At 32.8% G+C, this 24399-nt stretch overlaps 1 protein-coding gene across 1 annotated transcript in view; it reads left to right on the forward strand.

Moving 5' to 3' along the window:
- The first annotated feature begins 8031 nt into the window (after positions 1 to 8031).
- The window catches only part of CADM2 (cell adhesion molecule 2), a 319141-nt gene continuing 302773 nt past the window's right edge, over positions 8032 to 24399 (forward strand). The window contains exon 1 of the mRNA XM_041734910.1: positions 8032 to 8101. Within this exon, the coding sequence (XP_041590844.1) occupies positions 8032 to 8101 (70 nt within the window). The remainder of the gene's footprint in view (positions 8102 to 24399) is intronic.

Raw genomic sequence — 24399 nt, forward strand, 5'->3', positions numbered from 1 at the left:
TAGTTGTTTTACAATTTTACCATTATGGTTTATGAGCATAAAATAATCATTTACTTTGCATATGTTTAAATTAGTAAAATAGGATACATTTTAAGTTAAATTATTGAATAATAAATTCTAAGTAGAGTAGTAATTTAATAGGAAAAAAAACCTGAAAATAAATTTATCCCTTAGAGTGAATCACTGAGGAGCTGGGGAATACTGTGAGACTAATCTCCAAGAACCTACTTTGTTCCAGTTGTAGATTTAGGTTATTATAAAATAGCTTCCTGGTTTGGTAACATAGACATAAAATATAACTTCAAAGGATAGCTATGTACTTTATTTATTGAGAACCTTTTATTCTGGTGGTGCCTCAAAGCTTTCATAATAATATATGACTGATACATCTAAGGGTTTGCATTTATTTTATAGTCTCTTCTAGAGGCATGAGTTTGAGTCTAATTTTTTACAAAGCCTTGAAAACTTATCCTTATTCCTATCACAGTGAAAGTCATAAGCCTACAGGGAAGTATGGAATATAGCATAAGAAAAAGAGATTTATAAATTAGTAGTGACTCATGAAGTTTAAAGAGATTTTTGAGAGCAAAAGAAATATAGAATAAGAGAGTGTAAATATTTTATAGGTAAACTATCATTGCTAGAAGCATGGAAACAGAGAGAAAAAATACAAAATAACAGTTATTTTGATGTGTATAATTAACTTAATATTTATAGACCGAGGAAACATGGAAAAGAAATAATTACATAGATTCCTTTATTCTCAAAATATGCATGGATAAAGTAGTTACAAGTTCAAAATAAGCCTCTGTAGAAGTGAAATGGATATTTCATAGAGGAAATTAATGTGTTCTACATGTTAAAGACTACATTTCATAAACCAAAATTATTTCAATGGAGCCTGTTAGCCTTACACATACCATAAATAATTTATTCACATGATAAACTGACCACATTTAATATAAAAAATAAATAGGCAATATTGTGCTGTTTTATATACACTATTATATTTAATCATATTATAAGAAGAGTGGAAAAAAAAGAAAAGTGGTATTGAGAAATGGTAATATTTAAAACAGAAATAAGCCCAGATATTTAACTATTTTAAAGATTTTTAAAGACTTTTTAATTACCAGAATTTAAAAAAAAATATTTGTTTATTTATTCAGAAAGAGAGAGAGGTAGAGACATAGGCAGAGGGAGAAGCAGGCTCCACGCAGGGAGCCTAACGTGGGACTCGATCCCGTATCTCCGGGATCACACCCCAGGCTGCAGGCGGCGCTAAACCGCTGCGCCACCGGGGCTGCCCTAATTATCAGAAATTTTAATCATGAACAAAAATAAAGAGAAAATACAATAAGGAAGATACATCCCAAGATTAATTTGAAAATAATCCAGGCAGATCATTTTTATAAATGTTTAATTTTATAAAAAGATAATGACTTAAAAACATGATCAAATAGTATAACCCCATCTCAATATTATGAATAATTTCTTAACATCATAAAATATCCAGTGCTTAGATCAGGATCCAAAGTAGTTTGTACATGGCAGTTATTTTGGTATGTCCCTGAGATTCCCTTTTCAATTTTTTTCTTCTTCTTTTTTTTTTTTTTTTTTTTTGCCATGGAATATATTTGCTAAAGGAGCCAAATGCCAAAATTGCTTGTATGTGGCTTCCCATATTCAAGATTTGACTAATTGCATCGATTTGATGGGTTTTTGTTTTGTTTTGTTTTTTTGTTTTGTTTTTGTCCCCTGTTTTTCTTGGACATTGGAAGTTCAGCGTAGAGGCATAATCCCATCCAAATTTGATTATTTTGACAACAAAACAAAACAAACAAACAAACAAAAAACCACCTTTCTTAAATGGCATTGTGTCCTTCCATGGGAAAGGTATATAACATTTGGTAATCTCCCTTTTAACGATGATAGCACAAATGGTGGTAGCTGCCTACATATAAGAACTTGTTAGGGACCATAGAATGGTGATTTTCAAATTCTATCACTTCCTCTTCATTCACTGTCTGGTTTATTTGTATGAAGGGAAATTTCCACCCATCAAATATTTGGTTACTTTGCAGTATAACTTCTTTAGCAGATATATCTTTCTCAAGCTTTTTTTTTTTTTTTTTTTTTTTTTACTTTTTCCTACTATAAAATTTGTGTGGTTGAAAAAGAAAGAAAAAACTTGTGAAGGAAATTAGATTCTGTCACACGTTTTCAAGTCTTCAAATTCTAATGAGCCTTAGAGGAAAATTCTAATGTTTAGACCATGTTAGTTGATAGCTAAGAAAGATGTTATTTAAAATAAATCTCAAGTGATTAGTGAAAGAACGTGTTTAGTTTTGTGTTGGATGATTGGAGAAAAAAAATGAGAAAAGGGGAAATGTAGGTGGTTATCTAGACCTGAAAATGGAATTATTTAAATTTCCATAACTTGAAAGACTGTACAAATGTGTTAAGTATCTAATAAAGTAAATGTACTAGTGCTTTCCCTTCTCAAATCAGTGTGATTCCCTTCTTTCTAAAAAGGAATCAAACTCACATGTATTGACTAGCACTACTACATTGCTATACTGTATCTAATGACTGCATTTTGATGTAGCAGATTTTAACATATATGTGTTAATCCAGCCTGGCGTTTTTGTTGTAAATTTGTGAATAGTTTTGTGACCTAGGAAAAGTAATTTATCCTCTCTGGATCTCAGTTTTGTAATATTTTAGATCTCTTGGTTTTCACTGTATTTCTTCTGGAAAGCAGTGGCAGTGTGTTCTCTTTTATTTTTACAATTTGAACATATATATGAGTAACTTTTTAATGTTTAAAAAATTATATTGCATAGTATCAATCAGTGGCAATTAATTTTGTTTATTTTGTTTTGTTCCATTGCAGATAAATTTGGGGCAAGGGAAACATCTAATATATCTGAATATGAAGTCATAGATGTTAGTAATCTCTTTCTCCTTAGAAAGTCTAAACACTTTTTTAAGCTCATGGATTCCCTATTAAGAAACAAAATTTGCTTATGAAAGGAAGAATACCAAACACTAGGTTAAAATATCAAAATATTTCCAAAAAAACTCTACATAATCTTGAAATGAAAAGATCCACACTACTTTAGCATTAGCTCTCTGTGAATGAATACCAGTAATATCCTTGCTATCTATTTACTAAATGCTTTGTTGCTAACTTTTCAGCAAACATTTCTACATGTCACCACAAATTCAATATATTCAATACTATTTAGCATTATAGATAATAATAAAATATATCACCCTTTTGTTACGACAGTAAATCTTAAAATAAGAAGTAGGGATTAAAAGAATATGTGACTAGGTGATGTCAATTTTGAAGTAAGTAAAATTTATCTAATCTCCCCTGAGTAGGCCCTCATACCCTATTTATAGTTCTTGAACTTCATTTTAAGAAACACTGTCTTAGATTCACAAAATACTTTGCAAAATTATTAGGGATATCTTTCAGATAGAAAATAAAGTGATTCAGTGTAACTCAGTTATTACCATATCCAACTATTTGTATTCTTACTTTTTTATCATTTATATTGGAGGTTCTAGAGATGAATTTTATTAATATAATGCCTAATATTCACTAACTATTCAGCAATCATATATAAATAGCTGATAGTTCTAGTAACATTCCCACTTTTCTTCAAAAGCTATATACCCAAGTTTTCACATTATTAATATAATAGTAGTTACAAATTCAATATTTAACTAATCATCTCTGCAAAAATAGTATGAACAACTATAATGTTATACTTACAAATTGCTGCTTTTAGTATAAATGTGAGAAATGTTGATGTCATATCTAAAACTTCTCTCTGGTCAAAATACCTTCATTTTCTTTCTTTTTATTTTAACTATGAAAGTTAAAATTGCATTTTTAGGGTAATTTACAGTCACTTTTGGGTGGTGTGCAATGTGCACTTTACAATTGACTTATAATTGGGCTATGCTGACAATGGAAAATCTTATAAGTATTGAACATGACATTTATGGCAGTGCTGCTGTCATCTTGGCTTCTTTTATTGAATATGCAGAGAATTATAATTGGGCTAACAAGCCTGGTAGCCTGGACTCTTTCCAATTATATTAACCAGCCTAGTCGAGTATTAGCTGCCTGAACACACAGAAACAGGCATATAGCTTTTGTTTTCCTTTCTATTCTATGTTGGTTTTTACCCAATATTTAGGAATACAATCATCTGCTCTCATGTAATGTTTGAGAACTCTCAATAATTTACCTCCACTAAGAAAAGTAAAGATTATCCTTTTCTATTTTTATTTATCTTTTTATTTAATTCAATACAAATCTTTGTGAATATTGGCTGTACCTGTTACATATTAAATTCCAATTATGGTCTCAAATATTTCTAAAGGTATTTGATAATTTTTCTTTCAATTCATGCTAAAGATTTTCTGTGATAAATTTGAATTTGAAGCAAAATTTCTCTTCATATGAACAAATAAACACTGGTGCATTGAAATATTTTCTTTGGAATTGAGGCAAATAACATTTTGCATATTCTAACAATGTGTTTCTGCTTTGTTCAGTCTTAAAAATAATACAAAAGAGGAAAATAATTCTTAGTGATTAGAATTTTGAAATTTACCAAACTTCTACAAGAAACTAAAAACTGAATTTTAATTAAGCAACGTATAGTAAGAAAAGTTAAATGCAGCAGTTTAAAAGAATCAAGGGAGTTTGTAATGTACCATTTATTTGAAACACTGGATTCTATTGTTTTCTTTAACTTTTTTCTCTTTTTCTGGTTTCTTCTTATTTTAGAGCATTCAGTAGACTTGTGCATTTCTTCTCCAAAGAATCCCAATTCTTCCATCTGCAATATTTAAAGTCTTCATCTTTGTCAGTTTTTTTTTTGCCTTTTCTGAATAGAATTATGAAAACAACCCACAGATCTCCCCTACAGAAACAAAACGCCACTATAATACATAAGGGACACGACATAGGGTGTGCGTTGCAGTATTGTTAGTAGCAGAAAAAATACTTTACAAAGCACCTGATTGTTTATCAATAGGGAAATAGTCTCACATTCATACTGCCTATGGGAAAATATGTAACTGTTAGTGAATAGAAGGCCATGCATCAACCTGGATATTCCAGGTGAAGGAAAACAGACTGCAAAGTAATGTGTATGATCCTGTTTGGGGAAACAACACACACAGAATATGTATGTCATTGGCTTTTATAAGAATTGCAATATTTATTTTCCACCAATAAAAAACTGTTTAGAGATATCTAATTATGCCTTGCATCTACTAGTCTTCCTTTGAACAAGAAACTCTCCTGTATGACTCTTCTAATTTCCTCATTAAGTTTTACTTCTGCCCCAAATAGTGTTTGCCACTAGATAAAAATAGATCAAAATTTCTACCTCCTAAAGGGAATAATGCCATTCAAAGTAATGGAGTTTTCTAGTTTTATATCTATGTGGTCAACCAAATATCAAAGTGCTAAATTACAAGTATCAAATAGCCAAATTCTAATGAATCATGTGATTTTGATTTGGCTCTGTAGATTTGATATTTGCAGTTCAGTTGACAACTCAGGGCCTTAAATTCCAAATTCACAGATTTTGAAATCAGACATAGCTAGGATCGAATCCCAAATTTGCTTCTTTCAGCTGTGTCATAGTCAGCAAGTAATTCGACTTTTCTAAGTCCCAGTTACTATATATGTGAGACAATGATAAAACTTACTTTTTTTTCTCCAAATTTTTATTTAAATTCTAGGTAATCAACACATAGTGCAATATTTGTTATTGCAAGAGTAGAAATCAGCGACTCATTACTAACATACAGGACCGAGTGTTCATCATAACAAGTGCCCTCCTTAATACCTATCGCCCATCTATTCCATCCCCCACCCACCTCCCTTCATTAACCCTCAGCTTGTTCTCTATCTTTAAGAATCTCATATGATTTTTTCCCTTTTTCTTTTCCCCCCTCCCATCTGTTCATCTGTTTCTTAAATTCCATGTATGATTGAATCATATGTTATTTGTCTTTCTCTGACTTATTTCACTTAGCATAGTACACTCCAGCTCCATCCACATCATTGGGAATGGCAAAATTTCATTCTTTTTGATGGCTGAGTAATATTCCATTGTATATATATACTACTTTTTTATCCATTCAGCAGTCAATGGACATTTGGGATTTTTCCATAGTTTAGCTGTTGTTTATAATGCTGCCAAAAAAAGTCATGGTGCATGTATGCCTACAAATCTGTATTTTTTTATCCTTTGGGTAAATAACTAGTAGCATAATTGCTAGATTATAGGGCAGTTCTATTTTTAACTTTTTAACTAACCTCCATACTGTTTCAGAGTGGTTGTACCAGTTTGCACTCCCACCAACAATGCAAGAGGATTCTCCTTTCTCTGCATCCTTACCAACACCTGTTGTTTTCTGGATTGTTAATATTAGCCATTCTGACAGGTGGTAGGTGTTAGGTGATATCTCATTGTAGTTTTGATTTATATTTCCCTGATGATGAGTGATGTTGAGCATCTTTTCATGTGTCTATTAGCCATCTCTATGTCCTCTTTGGTAAAAATGTCTATTCATGTTTTCTGCCCATTTGTTAATTGGATTATTTGTTTTTTGGATGTTGAGTTTGATACATTTTTTAATAGATTTTTAGATGCTAACCCTTTATCAGATGTGTCATTTGTAATCTTCTCCCATTCCAAAAGTTGTCTTTTGGTTTTGTTGATGATTTTCTTCATTCTGCAGAAGATTTTTATCCTAATGATGTCCAAATAGTTCGTTCAATTTTGCTTTTATTTCCCTTGTCTCCGGTGATATATCTACTAAGAAGTTGCTATGGCTGAGGTCAAAAAGGTTGCTGCCTGTATTCTCCTCCAGGGTTTTCATGGTTTCCTAACTCACATTTAGGTCTTTCATCCATTTTGAATTTATTTTTGTGTGTAATGTATGAAAGTGGTCTAGTTTCATTCTTCTGCATATTGCTGTCCAGTTTTGCCAACACCATTTGTTGAAGAGATATTTTTTCCATTGGGATTACTTCCTGCTTTGTCAAAGATTAGTTGACCATAGAGTAGTGGGTCCATTTCTGGGTTTTCTGTTTTGTTCTATTGATCAATGTGTTTTTGTGCCGGTATAATACTGTCTTGATGACTATAGCTTGTAATATGACTTGAAGTCTGGAATCATGATGCCCCAACTTTCCTTTTCTCTTTCAGGATTGCTTTGGCTTTTGGTCTTTTTTTTTTTTTTTCTTGTGGTTCCAGACAAATTTTAGGATTATTTTTTCTAGCTCTGTGAAAAATGCTGGTGGAATTTTGATACAGATTGCATTAAATGTGTACATGGCTTTGGGTAGGAGAGACATTTGAACAATGTTTGTTCTTCCAATCCATGAGCATGGAATGATTTTCATTTCATTGTGTCGTTTTCAATGTCTTTCCTAAGTATTCTAGTTTTCAGAGTACATAACTTCTTAAAGTTGTCATTATTAAGTAGCAGATGTGTGGAAAATACTCAACCTCAGGTTCTGGCATTTAGTAAGCACTCAATAATTGTCAGGAAACTTCTGGGTTAGATATTAATTGTTAAGTAATATAAAACATATTTAAATTATATGCGAGTATTTCTTTAATTGAATTAACTAAAGTTAAGATGGACATAGGGAAAGAAAAGATTTACAATCCTTAAGTAATTTATGTAGTCGTTATGGTGTTTGGGATTTGCACTGTGTGTCTCCTATCTATTTTACTCTTTCTTATTCAAAGACTTTAATCATATACTAACAAAATATAACCAAATGTCATTTTCTTAATTATAGATTCTATTCATCTAAAGTATGTTGATTAAGTAATCAGAAATATTAACTTTTTAGACTTTAACTAATAGTAAAAGTTTTAGAACTTTTATTTTAATTTTATTCTAAAATCTTTTTAGACTTTAGCTAATAGTAATAACATATCTCTTTTTCCTACTAGACACTCTGTCTAATATCTAATGTTTATTTTCTTCTTCTTGTGCAATCTTTCCTTGGAACCAGCGGCTGCTTCAAAGAATAAAGTTAAAGGTGAGCTCCTATCCATTCTGCATGACTCATCATGATTCATTTTTCTACTCAAACATCTAAGCCATCTTAATTGATGGAGCCAATTCTGTTGTAATAATGCTAGTTCAGTGTGCTGATGTTAGTCGTAAATTCCTACAGATATATATTATTTCAAGTATTTGTTTTCTGGTATACATCTATATTTGCATGTTTGTAAGTTTGTTTTCTTGTTTTACTTCTCACTTTATTCCTAGTGGAATATGATGCTTTTGTGCACCAACATTGTGCACAGACATGTGCCTGTGATCTTAGTTTCCTTGATAAGATTGTGAATTGGAAAAAAAAATAGCATAAAATAAAGATGATAGAAAGTCTTGAAAGTAAAGAAGCCTTCATAGAATTATGTGAAAAGAAAAAAAAAATCCTCTAAAAATGAATATTCTATACAATACATTTCTATTTGACTTTTCTTCCATTTCCTAGTTGCATACGTTTGTATTTGCTGGAATCCTGGGAATATAATTTCATAAGAGAGGATGTGCTTGTGTAATGCCAGAATATCTCCCTTAAAGGAAAAAAGACTTTTGGCTCAATATGTTGCAATGGCTTTGAAAAATATTCAAAATATATAGATACTTTGTCATAGGTTTATAGTTTATATGATGTGATTTTTATGCTCTCAAGAGCAATCTGCATATTTATTTTTTCTCCTTTTTGCATAGCAAATATATGTATTTTTTATCCTTCATTTATCTTTCAAATATTTTTCATTTATAGAGCAAAACTGCATTTACCTTATTGGACATATACCTATTATTTTTAATTTCCTCATCTACAAAATATAAACAATAAAGCCTTTAAAAGGTGGTTGTGAAGATTGAATCAGGTGAAGTATGTTAAACAGTTGGGAGACTTCCTGCTGCTACTCTCATTTTATTTTATTTTATTTTTAAGATTTATTCTTTCATTCATTCATTCATTCATTCATTCATTCGAGACACAGAGGCAGAGACACAGGCAGAGGGAGGAGCAGGCTTCCTGCGAGGAGCCACATGTCTGGGACTCGATCCTGGGACTCCAGGGTCATGACCTGAGCCCAAGGCAGACGCTCAACCCCTGAGTCCCCCAGGCATCCTGCTACTCACCTATTAAACTACGCTGGCTTCCCTTGCTGTTCACAAGCATACCTCCTCGTGGAGAGTTTTCGGACTCCGCAGTGTTTAGTACGCCCAGCCTACTATCACTGCATGTGCTCCCGAGGAACAAGTCGGGAGTTTTGTCTCCTTCACCATTTCGGATATTCAAATCTACCAAGAGGCTCCCCTTCTCTGTTATTCAGCTCCCTTGAGCCCTGCAGGAATGCAGGTTCTAGTATTTTTGTTGTTGTTGTTGTTTAATATTTTATTTATTTATTTATGAGAGACACAGAGAGAGAGAAAAAAAGAGAGAAAGAGAGAGACACAGAGAGAGAGAGGCAGAGACACAGGCAGAGGGAGAAGCAGGCTCCAGGCAGGGAGCCCAACCTGGGACTCGATCCCGGGTCTCCAGGACCATGCCCTGGGCTGAAGGCAGCACTAAACCGCTGCGCCACCCGGGCTGCCCAGGTTCTAGTTTTATGGCCAGTTTTAGCATTATGACAGATTCATCTCTGAAGTGTTAACAGCTCCCTATTTATAAATCTTAGCATAGAGTGCATCTACTATTTTCTCGCAATATGTTTTAACAGACCACTGAAAATCTAAAAGACAGGGTGGCAGAATTGCTGTTACCCTTCGTTTTTTTTCCCCCTTCACCCCTGTACCCTGTATGTTGGTCAAGTAAATGTCCTAATAGGAGTAGCCAATCCCTGCCACAGTCGTTTTCTGTCCGGTTGTGAACAAAAGAAAGACATTCACAGAGCACTTAAGAAATTTCTTGATAATGAATACACATTTATGAGTATATACAAGCATAACGTATATAACAAAAGCTCAAAAGTACAGCTTTAGGAGTGAAGAATCAAGAACAATGTATAGTAATGTGTGAATTGTAGTGTACAGAACTTGACTATAAGGGGAGTTAGGGGGATCCCTGAGTGGCTCAGTGGTTGAGTGTCTGCCTTCGGCCCAGGGCGTGATCCTGGAGTACCGGGATCGAGTCCCACATCGGGCTCCCTGCATGGAGCCTGCCTCTCCCTCTGCCTCTCCCTCTGCCTATGTCACTGCCTCTCTCTGTGTCTCTCATGAATGAATAAATAAAATCTTTAAAAAAAGGGGAGCTAGGGAAAGAAATACGTATTGAGGTTAAAATCTTCCTCAAAGAATGCTTTCCCTGGGAGTGGGGCTGCTTAATCTGTTCTTGAAAGATGGATAGGACCTTGAGAGCTTGTTTGGAGGTTCTAGCAGGGGAGCGCAGCTACTCGTATACCCTTGACCGAAGAACGGTCCTCCTCTATCGGGGATGGTCGTCCTCTTCGACCGAGCGCGCAGCTTCGGGAGGGACGCACATGTCTTCCTCTGCCTGTGTCTCTGCCTCTCTCTCTCTCTCTGTGACTATCATAAATAAATAAAAAAAAAAAATTAAAAAAAAAAAGAAAGATGGATAGGGTATACGGAGAAAAGAGTAGTACATAGAAAAAAGAATTTGGAGACATATATAAACATATGAAAGCAGAAATGAATACAGTCCATTTCAGGATTGTGAGAGCTCCTTTTGAGTGAGAACCTATGTTTTTATGAGAGCAGAGGAAAATAAATTTGATGACATAACAGGCAATTGTGTGATCATAAGTCATTACTGTATTTGATTACATAAAACCTGTTCTAATATTCACATCTATGTTAACTTGATAATCCTTAAAAACAATAGATGTTTCAATGTACAAATAAACAGATTACAAAGTATGAATTTACAGAAACCAACTTTTAATTGGAAGATCACAGCTATAAATTATATTACAAGTGTCTGTCAAATCATGTCAGGATTCAAGCTTGCTAGGATTTTGCAAGGCAAACATATTTCCTTGCCCGATTTAGCACTTCCTGTAAAGACATTCCTACTCTCCCACACTTATCCATTTTATTTGATCTCCTTTCCTCACTGTATACAAGACTGCAGGGGGCTTATGAACATAGTTTACCCTATGTCCCCCTCCTTTTTCTTCTGCACCTACACAGTGTTATTAGATACAAAAAAGAAGACCCCTTCTAAAATGAACTGTGCCTCAAGTAGAAATTAAAGTTTTATTTCTGATGATGGTTTGAGGCAGATGTATATTGTGTAAAGACAACAGAGAGAACTACTCAGTGCTTTTATTGTCCATACAGGAAAGGAAAAAATACGTGAGATAGAAGAAAATAAAATGAAAGGTAAAATAAGAGCAGATGGTTGTTTAAAAATAGTTCATTTCTCCTGACCTAAACAAAGCACATCCCAGGGAACCAAGCGGAGTTAGGAAAAAGATCACATCTCATTCACTTATCCTTATGGGATCATCTAAATTCAGAGAGCCTCGGTATACTGGAAAGAACAATGAATTTTTTTTTTTTTTTAAGGAGAAACCATAGGTAAATGAGATGTTAAATTCCTGGTAGCATATTAAAACAGACTCTTAAAACAGCAATTTATGGGTGTTTATTTAAACAGAGTTCATTAGGAGTCAGCAGTTATTAGTAATGGCATAGAAAATTACCCTAATTTTCTCCCACTCCTTTAAAAAATATTATTGGTTATTATACCAGTATCTGGGGGCAATAGTATAAACAACATATCTGATTATCGTCAAATCATGTAGCAACTAACCCTTTCTTTATCTGTGTAGAAACTGTCATTCTGAAGATCACTAATTCTTCTTTAGTGGTCAGATCCAATGGTAGCTTACTGATCTTCATATTATTCATTTTTTCTTGCGAAATATATATTATTTTTTTTTGCTTTTCTATTCCCCTTAGTTTTAGTGGAGCCGCATAGACCTCATTTTCTTTTTAACTCCTCTTTGCCTTTCTTTCTTCTATCTTGTTCTGGAATAGAGGTTGCATTTAGACTCTATCTTTGATCCCCGAAAAGATCACTTCTTGCAGTACTGATCCAGCTGTCTATAGCCCCTGAGAGAGATGAACTTCACCTCCTACAAAATAAAGGAAGCAGCAATTTTCTAGATGGTTGCATAGTCAATATCCCTCAGCACTGTTGATTCTTTTAAGAGAAAAACAAATGATCCAATCAAATTGCTGTCCTGAAAAAAAAATTGGTAAAGAAGGAAGGAGAGGATAGGAAAACTGAAAGGGGCAAGAAAAAGGAAGAAAAATGAGAATCAGTTTTGTTATAGTTTGTGGCCATGAACTTTATGGGTAGACTGAATAAGAAGATGAATTAAGTCTGGGGGAAAAAAAGAGAGAGAGAGAGAGAGAGAGAGAGAGAGAGAAAGAGAAACATGAATGTACCAAGACTAAGAGTGAAGAGTGCCCTCATGGTATCTATGTCCCTTGTTTTTATATAAGGCTTATATACCTTTTGGGCTTATGACACAGCTCTCTTTTAATTAAGCTTTCTAGATAGGCTTCTCTTGCTTGCAATCAAAAGAAAACAGATTAATATAATCACCTTCTTCTTCTAAAGTGTTCTTAGTTGTTTTTAGTTAACACTTTTTCTAAACTTGATTTATTAACCTTCTATCTGAGGTTTCCATTACCCTACTGAATATTTCTACTTGAATATCAAAACTGAAACTCTTTTTTTTCCCCCCAAATCTGAACCCTTGGGGTTTATACTATGTCCTCTCATAGACAACTATTTGCCTTATTTCCTAGAAGGTTTGAAACGTGTAATTCTTCCAACCTAATGGCCCCCATGACCAATCAATTATCAAAAGTTCCTAATTTTATGGAGATAAAATTATTGTCCTAATTGTGTCCTAAATTTATTATGGGGATAGTAGCTTTTGTACATATCCTTATTCTTCAAATTACTCATTCTTCAGAGCTGTTCTGGAGTAGTTTCCAACTTGCTTACTTCAATTCTCAACATTGTACAATCCATCCTGTATTTATATATCACAATAAATTCATATGTCAGCAGTCTACAATCTAACATGCATTCATTTTATCCTACACTCATATTTCAGTACCATGCTTTGACGCTTAGAGACAGAAAACAGGTACCATGGAGTGTTCCTAAGATTTCTTTGCATGAAATTATTTTATTTCACTGTATTGTAAACTTACTGACTAAATGTATCATGTGATCAATATTGTTCCGTAATATTACCCAATTTCTAAATAGTTTTAATCTGCTAAATATATTTTTGTCTTCAATCTGATTTTTAGGTTTTATTTTTTATTTTATATTCAGAATTTGGCAACTATAATGGGGATAACATTTTATGCCATTTCTCATGATTACCTTTAATCCTATAATCATTATTCAGTGTCCAAATAAAAATTAACATAATTATTCTGACTTTGCATAAGAATTAAAAGATAATGAAGGGCACTCAGCAATCCAAATTGAGAAATATATGTGGTCTAGAATCAGCATTTCAATTTACTGTATGTAAGTGCTAGTCATACATAATCTTATTAAATACATGATTTATTCAGGTGTAAACATAAAGTCTGCTGTTCAATCAAAATATAACATTTAATATCCCAGGTTTCCTATCATATTACACCTTTTGAGGGTGAATTGAAAGACGCTTAAGAGGTCGAAATTAAGACATTACTTCAAACTATAGACTGTCTTAAGTGAAGCACCTATATTTCAGTTTGTACTATATAATATACACTATATACTAAGAACTTCCTTTTTGTATTCAGGCATAGTTCCAATCCTGATTTTTCAACTTATCTGATTTGAGCACCTGGACAATTTTATTAACTTCACTGAATGTTTCAGTTGTTGTGAAAACTATATGGGATAATGTATAAAAAGAGATTAACCTGGGAAATGGAATATAATAAACAGTAAATTTTACCTTTCTTCATTGTTATCATCATTATTATTATTTAAATGATGTCTGTGGAAAAAGCAAATAAACATGTAGTCAGAGACAAATCCAAAAACTAAAACTTTTCTATGAGTATCTTCTATATTTCATCTTCATGATAGCACTCATATGTTTATAGTCATTATCACATTAAAATAAACACACAGAATATAATATTAATGATCCATTTATGCATATGTATTTTTCTTCATAGTTAAATGTTAAAATCCAAAATGTATAAATGACATCATTAAAGAAGTTCAACCTAGTAGTAAAATAAAGAGAAAAATTATGAAAACTATGTTTAGTGAGATTTATATAATACTTAAAATGTAAAAATTACTTGCTTTTATTATCAGTGAAGAAATTGAGGAATAAGATTATTTATAATTTCTTTTGAAACCATCACTCAACTCTTTTTGTTGAATCTATGGTTAGATTTTAAGTTTAAAAGTATAAGGAATTATTCAAACTCTTGCATAATAGCTACAAAATCTTTAAGAAAAGTAACTCTTCAAGAAACAATTATTGAAGCTTATGTTTCTTTATCCCACACAAGGGTGATCTAAGGAAATATGTTGGGAATGTTAGAAATACAGCAGTCCCCCCCTTATTCACAGCTTAGCATTCCATGGTTTCAGTTACCAGCAGTCAACCTAGTCTGGGAGCAGATGATCTTCCTTGTGAGTATTGTCCGAAGGTCAGTAGTAGCCTTATGCTACACCACGATGCCTACATCATTCACTTCATTCCATCTCATCATGTGGGAATATTATCATCTCACATCATCATAAGGAGAAGAGTGAGCAGAGCACAATAAGATACTATGAAAGAATAAGATACTATGAGAGACCACATTCACATAACTTTTATTGCAACATATTGTATTATAAATTTTATTATAAATATTGTTCTATTTTATTATTTTTACTGCTTATCTCTGTGTCTAATTTATAAATTAAACTTTATGGGAATGGGAAAAAGGTATGGAAAAAGTCTTTTCACTAAGGAGTCCAGGTGGAAGGCTCTACCTTTTAGAAGTTTACTTTCTTAATCTACCTCCTACTTCATCTCACTTTTCTAGGAAAATTGCCAAAGATACTGATATATATGATAATGTAATGATGTTTTCAAAGATGCAATTTCTTGCTGCAGCCATTTTCTAATTTCTAAAAAAGTGGATAACAATTATAAAGCTAATATTTTCAGTGTATACTATGTGCCAGACAGTATACTAAATGTTGTGTATGTGTTTTCTTTTTTTTATAGACTGTATGTTTTTTTTTTTTAAGATCTATTTATTTATTTATCCAGAGAGTGAGAGACAGAGAGAGAGAGAGGCAGAGACACAGGCAGAGGAAGAAGCAGGCTCCATGCAGGAAGCCGGACATGGGACTCGATCCCAGGTTTCCAGGATCACACCTCGGGCTGCAGGCATCGCTAAACCGCTGCACCACCGGGGCTGCCCTGTATATGTGTTTTCTAATTTAATCCTCACAAACTCTTTGAGATAAATGATGTTATTATATTGATATTTTTAAATGAGGAAAATGAAGCAAAGAGTTAAGAAATTTAAGTTCACAAAACCAGTTAAGCGGCAAGCCAACAATTTCAAATCATTGTTACTGACTCCTGAGTTCGTCTTTAGTCTGTTAAAGGCTTTAAAGATTTTAGAGTAAATTAATCAACATTAAGAATCACTTTAATCTTATTTATTCAAATATATTTATCTAGGTCTCATCCACCCAGGTAGGACTGAAGCTAGGAATGGGAATAAAGTAGAATGATGATCAGTTGTTATCAGGTACAAATAAATTGGACCTACCTAGTGGGACCTACCTAGTGGCAAGGAAAACATTCTTCTAGTAGATTTCTTGTTTCTCATTCTTTTGAATTCTCCATCTTTGGGTCTTTCATTCATTCACCTTATGTTAACCTCACTTCTCACTTATTCTCTCTTGGGAAAATGAAGAGGTAATTAGTTTCTCAATAAGAGGAGAGGTGTTCTAAAAAAGCTTTTGGCATAACTAATGTGAAATGCTGAAATCAGAAGAGGGTAACAGGGTTAAAGAGTGTGTTCATGAAAATTTTATTGTAAGATTATTCAGTGAGTCAAAATGTAGATGACTTTACTTGTTTTTAAACTGCAGCTTCATTTAATGTGGTTTCTGTTTTTTATTTCTCACCACATAAGGGTTTTGAAAATAATTTGCTCTGTAGAATATCTTCTTACTTACTCTTGGGCAACTGTCTCTCTTCATGTTGCATAGTATAAACTAGTATGGGTCAGGATGGAAAGACCCCTCTAGATAATCCATTCACAAATATAAAGAATATTATTTTTCACTTGATTTAATGAAGTTTCATTTCCCCCTGTCTCTCCTTTATTCTTGAAATGCAAATAAAGATTTGAGCTTTCCTGTGGACATGTGGGTGAACATAATTCATTTGCAGGGTACAACTTTGTATAGCAATTAGAAATTAGTTTGTGTTGCTATTTTAAGTTTATGTCCTCATTTCCATGATAAATAAATCATTGTAATATTTTTCATTCTATCTAAACACATCTCATCCAAAAGACAGTATCTTCTGGGACTCAATTCATTCAGTTGGTTCATGTCATTCTATTATGTTAATAAAATTGGCATTTGCTTATTCTACAGCTGCTGTGTGGAGTTTAGAAAGTCTGTAATTAAAATCCCAAGGTTTGTGGCTTCTTAAAGGTTTGCAGACAGAAAAAAAAGTGTATTATAAGGAGAAATACAGTGATCAATATTTAACAGTTGGACATTTAGGGACAGCCTCAAGATAAGTGCTGTAAAGCCAACAGTTAAATTACATTAAAAATAAATTCTAATTTATATTTCAAATTAGATGGAGTGATGATTATGTGTTTTTAGTGGAAAAGAATCATTCGACTTGAAATCATAATATAAAACATTTATCACTAGCAAAGTGTTCTATTAATGGCTTAGGAGAAGGTTATCAGAGTTCTTGGGTTTTAATATTTGCTCTACTATTTATTTGTTTTCCACATAAAGGATAGAAATAGCAATACTACCTAATTCATGGAATTATAATGATATACAAATGATGATTTTATAATGATATATAAAAAGAATATATGAAAACACTTTTAAAATAGCTAATTGATATCCAGATGTAAATGGTTGTTAACTAAATACAGCATAATCACATAGTCAGGAAGTTGATATTCAGTAATAAATAAAATGTGGCCCTTGTTCTGAGCTCCACTGATTCATGTGCATGGAAAGACTGTAATAATGATATCCATTTTATGCCTTTTTCTTACTGAACATCCTTAGAAAAGAAGTGAACAAATATGTGTCTTAATTTAATAATTTTTATTGGTTGTTTATACTGTGCCAAGATACAATAGGGGGAAAAATATTGCTTAGTTTGGACTTCAGGAGGCTTTCACTCATTCACTGATTCATTCATTCATTCATTCATTCATCCATTCAGTATTACCAGAAACAGCTACAAACAAATCAGTCAGGGCAAAAAAGTAAGTTATACACTATAGTGTATGCAATATTATAGGCACTATGAAGACAAAAATAAAGCAGAAGTGTAAGACAAGAATATGTGGACAGAGTAGAGAAGAGGGTAGGACAGGGAGATGAGACAAGCAGGCATTTGAAGAGAGAATTGATGCTGAGTGACCAACCTGAGGTTATCTGGAAGAGCAGAGATCTTAAGGCAGTGAAGGACCTAGTTTATTCAAAAGACCTGGTGAAGTTAGACAAGCATGAGCTAGGAGAGTAAATATGAGAGAAGTCATAGAAAGAAAGAGGACCAAATCATGTAAGGATTTTTGTTTTGATCTAAGTTAGATGAAAGGCCACTGGAAGTTTGAGTAGAGGAAACATGCTCATTTAGTTTTTATAAGATCAATTTGGATGTTCCTGTGAAACAGACCACAATAAAAGGTATTAGCACACTTTTCCAGGAAACCAGAGGACAGTTGATGGTGGCAGGGCTGGAGTCATAGCAATAGGGTGGCATGAAGTTATCATTTGAAGACATACATAGTAGAATTTGCTGAATGGAAGTGGAATGGATATAAAGGATGAAGTGTAGTATGATTTCAATGTTTTATTTGGTTATTTATGCTTTTGCCTGGAAAACTGGAAGGACATACTTACATTTATAAGATAGAGAAGTCTTGGGAGGAGCATGGTAAAATAAGGGGAACTCAGTCTTGAATACATGAAGTTGGAGATCCAAGTAACAAGGACAGGTAGAAATTGGTTATATGAATATGAAATTCAGGAAAAATATCTGCATTGTATTTTGAAAATCTAGAAATTGTTGTCTATGGATAGTATATAAAGCTATAAGATTGGATGGATTTACCTAAAAATATTTTATTTAGAAAGGAAAAGAAAAACCATAGGACTGAGTTCTTAAGTACTCAAAAATCAAGTACAAACAAGTGACGAGATAACACGCTAAGGAGTCACCAACTGAGTTAAATGTTTTGGTAGATGAGAACTGACAATATACCATTGGATTTATCAATGTAGAATCACTAGGGACCTTGATAATTGCTAGTTAGTATAAAATACAGAGATGAATTAAATATTCACCTGAAGAAATGCAAATTTGCTACTATAAAACAATGGCATAATAGTATACTGATATATGATTATAGAGACATTTATGTTAGTAGAAGGCTCTAGGGAAAACTTGGAAAAAGTAATGTTCAGAAGAGAACTAAAGAACTAATCAGAACTAAGTAGGTGAAGAAGAGAGGAAAGAACTTTCCAAGTCAAAGGAATGACAGCAGGAGACTAAAAGCCAATATAGTGTCTGTGGAGGAAGAAATGGGAGCGAAGGTCAAAATAGCAGTAGATATCAAATCCAAAATATCTTTGTCAAGAGCAATGCCAAGAAGCTTACCTGCTACGTTTTTGTCTAGGAGTTTTATGGCCTCGGGTCTTATGTCTGAGTCTTCAATCCATTTCATGTTGACTGTTGTGTATAGTATACATTAGTGGTCCAGTTTCATTGTTTTGCAGATGGTTACCCAGTTTTACTAACACCATTTATTAAGAGACTATCCTTTCTCCATTGTATAGTCATGTCTCCTTCATGAAAAATTAATTGACCACATATGCATAGGTTTATTTTGGGGGCCTCTATTCTGCTCCATTGATGACTGCATCTGTTTTATAGCAATACCATACTTTTTTGATTACTATAGTTTTGTAACATAGTTTGGAATAAGGAAGCGTGATGTGTCCCGCTTTATTGTTCACTTGTAGGATTGTTTTGGCTATTTGAAGTCTTCTTCTGTTGTTCTGTACCATTTTTAGGATTATTCATTTTGTTTCTGTGAAAAATGTCATTGGACTTTTTGGAGGAATTTCATTGAATCTATAGATTGCTTTGGGTGATGGGGACATTTTAACACTATTAATTCTTCCAATTCATGAACATGGAATATCTTGCCTTTTACTTATGTTGTCTTCAGTTTTTCTCATTAATGTCTTATATAGTTTTCAGTATTTAGATATTTTACCTCCTTTGTTAAATTTACTCCTAAGTATTTTATTATTTTTGAGGATATTGTAAATGAGATTGCTTTCTTTTTTTTTTTTTTTTTTTTTTTTTTTTTTTTTTTTTTTTTTTTTTAGATTTTTTTTTTTTTTTTTTTTGTTTTTGTTTTTTTGTTTTTTTTTTTTTTTAATTTTTTATTTATTTATGATAGTCACAGAGAGAGAGAGAGAGAGGCAGAGACACAGGCAGAGGGAGAAGCAGGCTCCATGCACCGGGAGCCCGACGTGGGATTCGATCCCGGGTCTCCAGGATCGCGCCCTGGGCCAAAGGCAGGCGCCAAACCGCTGCGCCACCCAGGGATCCCCGAGATTGCTTTCTTAATTTCTCTTTCTGGTAGTATGTTCTTATATAGAAACATAACTGATTTCTTATGTTAATTTTGTATTCTGCAACTTTACTGAAATAGTTCACTAATTCTAGTGGTTTTTTTTTTTTGATGGGGCCTTGAAGGTTTTCTTTGTATAATATCCCACATGGTGCCTTGAAGTTTCTGTTACAAAGGTTTTTCCCTATTCTAAAAGCAATGAAAATCTATTTAGGCATCTTAAATGGAGATAGGATAGTTTTGCATTTATAATTTGAAAGAATTACTGGCTATTCATGAAGAATAAGTTAGAAGAGGTTACTATATAAATGACAAAGGGACAGGAATTGTTTGGAAAGTTACAATGGTTAGGTGGAAAATGAAGGTAGATTGGCCTAGAGTGTTCAGTGATAACATCAGGGAGAAATAGATTTGAGAGAATAGAAAATCATTTTAGGTTTTTTGAAAGGATGAAACATAGAGCAGAAAAAACAAACAAACAAACAAACTTTATCCATGAGTAAAATCAGTGCCTTTAAATACTTATAAATATTTTAAAATACTTTATTATTCTTCTTTTCTCTTCATTGTGATCAACACTGCAAACCTAAAAGTAGAAACCTAGAATGACTGTCCTGATGTTGTCAATATGTAAGCCCACAGAAAAGTACATTTATGTTGTATAATGGAACAGAAGTAAAAGTAAGGGAAAATTGTAAATCATATTGCCAGGAAAAAGATGAGATAACATTTTCTTTTTCTTAAAATAATACTTACGTATACTATTGGTTCTTATATTTGAAATAATTAGAAAGTTTTATATGCCTTAATATTTCAAAGGGAGGAAACTTTAAAGATGTACTTATTTATTTGAGACAGAAAAAGAGAGAGCGTGCACTGAGTGCAAGCAGTGGGGATGCACAAAGGGAGAGGGAGAAAGAGAATCTCAAGCGGACTCTGTGCTGAGTGTGGATGTGGTACAGGGCTTGATCTCAGGACCCTGAGATCATGACCTGAGCCGAAATCAAGAGTCAGACCCATAACCAGCTGAATTACCCAGGAGCCCCAGGAAACTTTATATTAAAAACAAAACAAAAACATAAGCCCATTAAGAAAAACGCACTAAAAGTCATATAAAAAACTGTTACATCTTAATTGTATAAACTAGTTGGCTCTATTTTGGACAAGGCAAATTAAAGGTTATTTATAAATTTGATTTTTGACTAGTATTCAATTTGAGGTTATTTTAGTGATATCAAAGTGGTGATAATATGTGTGCATAAACTTCAAAAGGTTTATTAATTTAACTCTCTACGTAGGTATTTTCCCATTCTGGCCAAATAATAGCCACCTACAGGCAGAGTGGAATACTAATTTTTTTCCATGTAATCTTTTCTCAAACATGGGACAATCATCTGATGGGCCTTGAGTTCACTTAAACATGCTGTCTAGATACAAGGCAGGAATACTGTTTGGCTTGAACAATCACCAACTAGTCCACACGAAGTAATTATTTTCCAGCTCAGCCAGAAGTCATCTTGGGAAAGGCTGTAAAATCTCTTGGCTGCTTAACCAAAGTTTGGGAATCCCAGTAATATATACTCCCAATGCAGGTGCAGCTGGTTGTGGCTGTGTATTCAAATGGAAGCTGAGGGATCAGAGAGCTAATATTTGTATATATTAGGATGTAGCTTTTCCTAGAAGTAAAGATAGATGTTTCTATGCAGACTGATGTTTGGCTCATTAAAAACTTTGAATTTGCTTCTCTGCAAATAAAAAGTTACTCTTCCTACGTGAAATAGTTCCTTTGTTATAAATGTGAGGAATAAATTTAGATTTAGGTGAAATGTAGCTCTACAGCTGAAGATAGATACATAGATTTTAAAACTACTTATAAGATTTTGGAGGGTTAACAAATGCTTTGAGATCTTTCATTCAAATATTATTTAATGCATCTGCCAAGGCCAAAAGGTCATTTCAGCATGATAATTAAACTACATTTATTAGAGCAAAATAAGTATTTAATGAGCATTTCTTCTATAGCTATCTCAATAATCATAAGATTTTGAAAGTCCTAGTTATTTTCAGAAGATTTCTTATAATAAAACAAAAGAAACACATACACTCATGGCCTAATAAGAGATATACAGAAAGAAAGCATTCCTTATAAACTTCTATTGTTCTATTTTAAAATCTAGCACCTGGAAATGCATTCAGTGACACATTAATTCATTCACATTTAATTATTCACACCCCCAGTTCCAAAATACTAATTGAATTTATGCATAAGTCACTAGTCAAAAATAGTGGGATAGTATATTTTGTATTTTAGGATCAGATCAAAAATCTTAACATACATCACTCTTAAAAACTTAAAATATATTATATGTAGCATCAAAAATGAGTATGTTTATAATCTAATTTTGAAAGACTACATTTGGTTTTTGGAAAAACTTTTTCCAAGACAATACACATCATAATTTTGCCCTGGATTATTCCATTTATCATTGACTTCCTTATAGCAAAATAGAAGTTTGCATTATCAGTTTACATATTCTATTATTAAACTTTGACTAGTACTGATTTAGGTACCAAAACAAATTTTGAGGAAATAGAATCACACTGTTTTTGTTGTTAAAAAATTCTCTGTAGTTTCAAAGGAAACTGTCACCTTAAAATGAATTGGAGAATGGGCAGCAAATTTCAAGATGTCAATCATATCATTGCTTCTAAAAGTAGTAGAAGGATGAATATACTAAGATATATTTTCTATTACTGAGTCTTAAGCAAATTAGTTGAGATTTGTTTTCTTTTAAAATTTGCTTCTTTTAGAAACTGCTTCAGCTTCATCAATAGTTTGTGCAAATATAAATGACAGATCTAAAACTAACTTGGGCATATAATTGAGGAAGAGATGAAAGTAAGTTTAAGGGGAAATAATAAAATGGCTGGAAAATGAATAAGGAGACGATAGAATTATTGAAAATACATATAAATGAAAGTTGCATTCATTGTAGGGAATACAATGTCAGAAAATTATTTTATTTTGAAAGATAATAAAACTATTTTAATTTTAAATATCAAAGCATTTACAGTTACAGGTGAGGAGGAACTATAATAGATGAAACTTAAACAGTTGTCTAAGCATGAATAAAAATATTATCTACCTTTTGAAACAATCTGGTATTGGTAATTTCAGAAAAAACAAAGACATGTCAGAAAATCAAAATTTAAAAATGTGATGTGAAATCTTATTATCAAATTGTGTGAAATGTGACACCCAAGCCTGCATTCAAAACGATTTTCTTTCAATTATTGAGCGTCATATGCAAAGGGCAGATGTGATCTCTGATATGGGATGAAAAAATATATAATTCTGACTCTTACAAATGGGCTTAGTTTAATCAGCAACTTTTACCTTGAAAACAGGTCTGCTATGAACAATAGTATTAGATATGAAAGAGTAGCCAAATGCAATTAATGCTGAGGGTAAACAATTTAAAGGAAAAGAATTAATTACATACACATTCTAGTTGGAATTTAGTTGGAATGAATAACCAAATTAATAACATTTCATTTTCTAAGAAGTTTGATAAACTAGTCTGTGTATCTTTTTGATAGCTTTAGATAAAAGTGTTATTCATACTCACTCTATCTTATAGACTATTTTACTCTTCTAATAGATAAGCAATATGCTCTGTTTGCATGTCTGTCCCAAGGAAAGCTATAATAGCATTTGATCCAATAGCCTCAGTAATGAATCAGGTATAATGAACTCTTCCTGACAATGTGGGAATTAAATAACTAACGTTTTACCACACTAATTCTAAAGGTTTGTTTAAGTGATCATTATTTCAATCTATAGTGACTACTCTTGAGGTTTGTTTTCTAAAATACTTTAATTTTTTGCTTCATTTTGATACGTATATTATTACCAGTTACACTATCTTTTTATTTTGTCCTTTTTGCTCCTTTTTACCCTTTTTTCTTCTTGCAGCTAAAAGGAATATGAAGCTCTACTCATCTTGCTTCAGTAAACTAGTTTACCACCAGATTCCCTGGTTTTGTTTTGTTTTTTCCCAAATTACCGTAACTATTCAAATCTCCATGGAAGAGTTTCAAGTCCCTACATTAGTTGACTTCCTCAGATGAGTTGTTCTTTTCCTACATAAGGAATTTGTCCCACAACCCTACCGCAAAGTACTTGGAGCCAACCTCCTTCTGGCTCTCTGAAGCAGCTTGGCATTGTCCCAGCACTGATTAATTCCTTACCTCTGATGTTAATTTCTATGTTCCCTGTGTAATCATATTCTCTCTATTCAGAGCTCAACTCTATACTCACCTGATCTAGCAGCTTTTTTTCCAGAGTAGTACAATTATCCATCAGTAATTCTTGTCCAGGAAAGAATTTTCCTTCCCTTTCTGCAAATTGAGAGACACTTTTATGATTCCATGTGGCTCTCAAAC

The sequence above is a fragment of the Vulpes lagopus genome, chromosome 20 (assembly GCF_018345385.1).
Source record: "Vulpes lagopus strain Blue_001 chromosome 20, ASM1834538v1, whole genome shotgun sequence".
Taxonomy (NCBI): Eukaryota; Metazoa; Chordata; class Mammalia; order Carnivora; family Canidae; genus Vulpes; species Vulpes lagopus.